We start from the raw sequence: 3,883 nt of genomic DNA on the forward strand, positions 1-3,883 counted from the left end.
ACACACACACACACACACACACACACACACACACACACACACACACACACACACACACACACACACACACATTTTTGTATTGTGAAAGAAAATATCAGTAGAAAACTGCATTTCAAGATGTACTGTAACTGTCATTCGTTTTAAGTAGGCCCTTAACATTCAATTTAATGTTCAATTTGTTCAATAAAAGAATGATGGAAATTATTTGTTTTAAATTCTATAAGCCATTTGTTGGTATTTTAGCAGAATACCAAATGGAAATTATTTGTTTTAAATTCTATAAGCCATTTGTTGGTATTTTAGCAGAATACCTAATGGAAATTATTTGTTTTAAATTCTATAAGCCATTGGTTGGTATTTTAGCTGAAAGCAGCAGAAATTGCACTTTAATATCTGTTTATTTTTATCGCAACTAATATCATTATTGTGGTATTCAACAACGTTCTCGCATATATTTCCTTATATCGTGCAGCCCTAATCTGTGTTCTCCCTTCCCGTTCAGTCTGCCTCATTCGAGGCCAGGTCAGTAGAGATGGAGTCTTTCTCTAAAAGGAAGAAGAGCGGCTGCGTGCGTCAGGAGAACGCCTGTCTGACCATGCAGGATGAGCAGCTCATCAGCAACCTCGATGCTATGCAGTATGAACTGGCCCCCTCCAAGTCGCAGGTAGGACCATCATTCCTTACACGGAGGCTTTGTGTGAATAAAGGTATTCTAATCTTTACATGGTATATGTTGTTCTTCATATTTGTGTGCTGCAAATGAGTGTAGCGGGAAGTCAGAGTTCTTTGTTCCAGTTTTCATTTTAGACATTGGCAAAGGAGATTCTTTTGGTCTGTTGTTTCATCACTCTAAATGATCAGCTCAATTCAATTTTATTTAAAGTATCAATTCATGAGAAGTAACTTATTCATAACAACAACTTATCTGAAGACACTTTACAGATAGAGTAGGTCTAGAACATGCTCTATAATTTACAAAGACCCAACAATTCTAGTAATTCCCCCAAGAGCAAGCAGTGCAACAGTAGCGAGGAAAAACTCCCTTTTAGGAAGAAACCTCAGACAAGCTCTTGGTATTTGGTGACTGGCGCCGTTTGGGGGTGGGATGAATAGTGGCAATAACATTCACAGTAAAAGATAATGGACAGTGACTAGAAATAGTAGTTTGTAGTAGTTCATGGCATAGAAGGGCACTGCACTGCACTGCATTACAGCAGGACGTAGCAGGGCACCGCAGAGCGTAGTAGGCTGTAACAGAGCATCGCAGGACATGTAGCAGATATAAATAAATATAAATCCACAACAATGACATGATAAGAAATATTAACAATCAACTACTGTAGAGGATACATCACATTTACTGTATGTTTCTTTTTTTCTTCAGGTCCTCCTCAGAGGCCCCAAGGTGGGCGTTATAAACAGTGTGGCAGTCAAGAGGGAACACAAACACATTCGTCAGCTTCAAGCCGAGCTGGAGACTCAGGCTGCAGAACTAAAGTAACCCATGATCTCAACAGAGCGTTGTGAAGAAGATGTAGATGTTGCTATTTATGTTATTGTCATGTGGAAATCGCATTCCTATTTAAAAAAATTGGATACTGATTTGCTGTATGGATTATGTAATGGGCTATGGGGTACAGTCAATCATTCATACAGTAATTCTAGAATTTTTATTTAGACCTTTGACACTATTTCTGTAAATACTCATACTGAGGCATGCTTGATTGTGGCTTTTAATAATTTATCTTGAAACTGTTACACTAACCTCCAATTGAATCTATCAATAATATCCTAGCAACTTGTCCTTTTCTGTTTCCCAGGGCAGCGGAGCTGAGGGCAGAGTGTAGCCAGGAAGCAGCCGCTCACAGGGACATTTTGGTGGCAACTCTCACCGAGGAGCTGAGCATGCTCAGAGAAGAGCTGGACAACAAGACAGCACTGTGCAAACGGTGATGCCTTTATCTAGGCTTGGCTTACGCGCACAATTTAAATTTATTAGAGTAACAGATTACAGCCCTTCTAAGATTTTAGGTAACAGCATTTATCATATGAAATTGATCTGCTACATTGTATTTTTTCTCATAATTTGTGGTAATGTCTGAAGTTCTACCATGGACTCAGTAACTTGGTTACCTTGTTTCAAGCCATTCTAGCGTGGCATAGAAAGCCTGCAAGAAGACTCAACTCCATCTGTACCAGTTGTCATTAATATTCAACGAGCTAAGCTGCTTGACTCTGATTGGCTAACAGCTAGCCAATGAGAGCCTGGCTATCAGCATCCTTTACCCAGCTTTACTTGGCAAGCTCATGAATAGTAATGAGCTCAGGCAACATGAAATCAGACTGAACAGCTGTTGTAATTGGCCTGAGTCCTCCTCTAATTTCTTTTAAGTGGCTAAAGCTGACAGAGGAGGTAGCAGTTCATTTTCACAATTACCACCTATCACAAACACATATGGACCTGACATATTAAAAAACAAACCAAAAAAAAACTTCTTGATTGAACAAAATAAAGGGATTGACTTGGACCTCATGTTGAAAAACACAATCCGATATTCCATGTCTATATGACTTCCCAAACATGACAGAGTTATTGTTATTTTCTACCTCATCCCTTACAGGGCTGAGCAACAAAGGAACCACGCACTTCAAAATGCAGAGCAACTTAAAGAAGCCTTTAACGATTATAAGGCTACCATTTCCATTAAACTTAAGAGGGTAACTTAGATTTATTTGAATGATTTAACATATATATATATATATATATATATATATATATATATATTTTTTTTTAATAGCTCCTCTTTAGTTGCATGTCGATGGCATGAAAGTGTTTTTGTAATTGTTTTTTAAGGTGATGGAGAGTGAGAGCAAACTAAAAGAGAGTCTTAACGAGTGTGACAGAGAAAAAGAGGAGTTGGAAATGAAGTGCACCGTGCTGGAGAGAGGAAAGGTAGAACAGAGTCAAACAATTAGGTAAGTGAGATTGATTTTCCCTTTTCATTGTTTGTGGTCTATATGTTTTTTTCAGATTTGTATGTAGGAACATACTTATTCTGATTTCTCAATAAACATCAAATCTTTCAGAAGAAATAGCTTTGATTTAGGGCTGCACAATATGAGGAAAATATCCAACTGGATTATTTTGACTGAAATTGCAATCGCGATATTATTCACGTTATTTGACGGAATGATCATTTTAGTATCCTTATTCTCATTTTCATTGAAAGTATAATTGATTACAGTGTAGTTTTTGTGAGGATTTAGTCTGTAGAATACGATTTGTAGGCTGGGACATCTCTGCAGAACCACAATACTTAAAGAACTTAATGGGTTCACACATACGGTGAGGAAAATAAGTATTTGAACTGCTATTTTCCAAGTTCTCCCACTTAGAAATCATGGAGGGGCCTGAAATTGTCATCGTAGGTGCATGTCCACTGTGAGAGATGTAATCTAAAAAAAAAAAAAATCCAGAAATCACAATGTATGATTTTTTGTCATGAAATTGTACACCTCCACAAGGCTGGAAAGGGCTACGGGGAAATTGCCAAGCAACTTGGTGAAAAAAGGTCCACTGTTGGAGCAATCATTAGAAAATGGAAGAATCAAAAAACACTGTCAATCTCCCTCGGACTGGGGCTCCATGCAAGATCTCACCTCGTGGGGTCTCAATGATCCTAAGAAAGGTGAGAAATCAGCCCAGAACTACACAGGAGGAGCTGGTCAATGATCTGAAAAGAGCTGGGACCACCGTTTCCAAGGTCACTGTTGGTAAAACACTAAGACGTCATGGTTTGAAATCATGCATGGCACGGAAGGTTCCCCTGCTTAAACCAGCACATGTCAAGGACCGTCTTAAGTTTGCCAATGACCATTTGGA

At 38.5% G+C, this 3,883-nt stretch overlaps 1 protein-coding gene across 2 annotated transcripts in view; it reads left to right on the forward strand.

The window, feature by feature from the left end:
* Positions 1–475: 475 nt before the first annotated feature.
* Positions 476–3,883, forward strand: part of ccdc18 (coiled-coil domain containing 18) — a 20,675-nt gene continuing 17,267 nt past the window's right edge. For both annotated transcript variants that reach the window (XM_034887297.1, XM_034887295.1), the window contains exons 1-5: positions 476–664; positions 1,385–1,497; positions 1,821–1,949; positions 2,622–2,718; positions 2,855–2,976. In XM_034887297.1, coding sequence (XP_034743188.1) covers positions 533–664; positions 1,385–1,497; positions 1,821–1,949; positions 2,622–2,718; positions 2,855–2,976 — 593 coding nt within the window. In that variant the 5' untranslated portion in view covers positions 476–532. The remainder of the gene's footprint in view (positions 665–1,384; positions 1,498–1,820; positions 1,950–2,621; positions 2,719–2,854; positions 2,977–3,883) is intronic.

The sequence above is a fragment of the Etheostoma cragini genome, chromosome 12 (assembly GCF_013103735.1).
Source record: "Etheostoma cragini isolate CJK2018 chromosome 12, CSU_Ecrag_1.0, whole genome shotgun sequence".
NCBI classification, from domain to species: Eukaryota; Metazoa; Chordata; class Actinopteri; order Perciformes; family Percidae; genus Etheostoma; species Etheostoma cragini.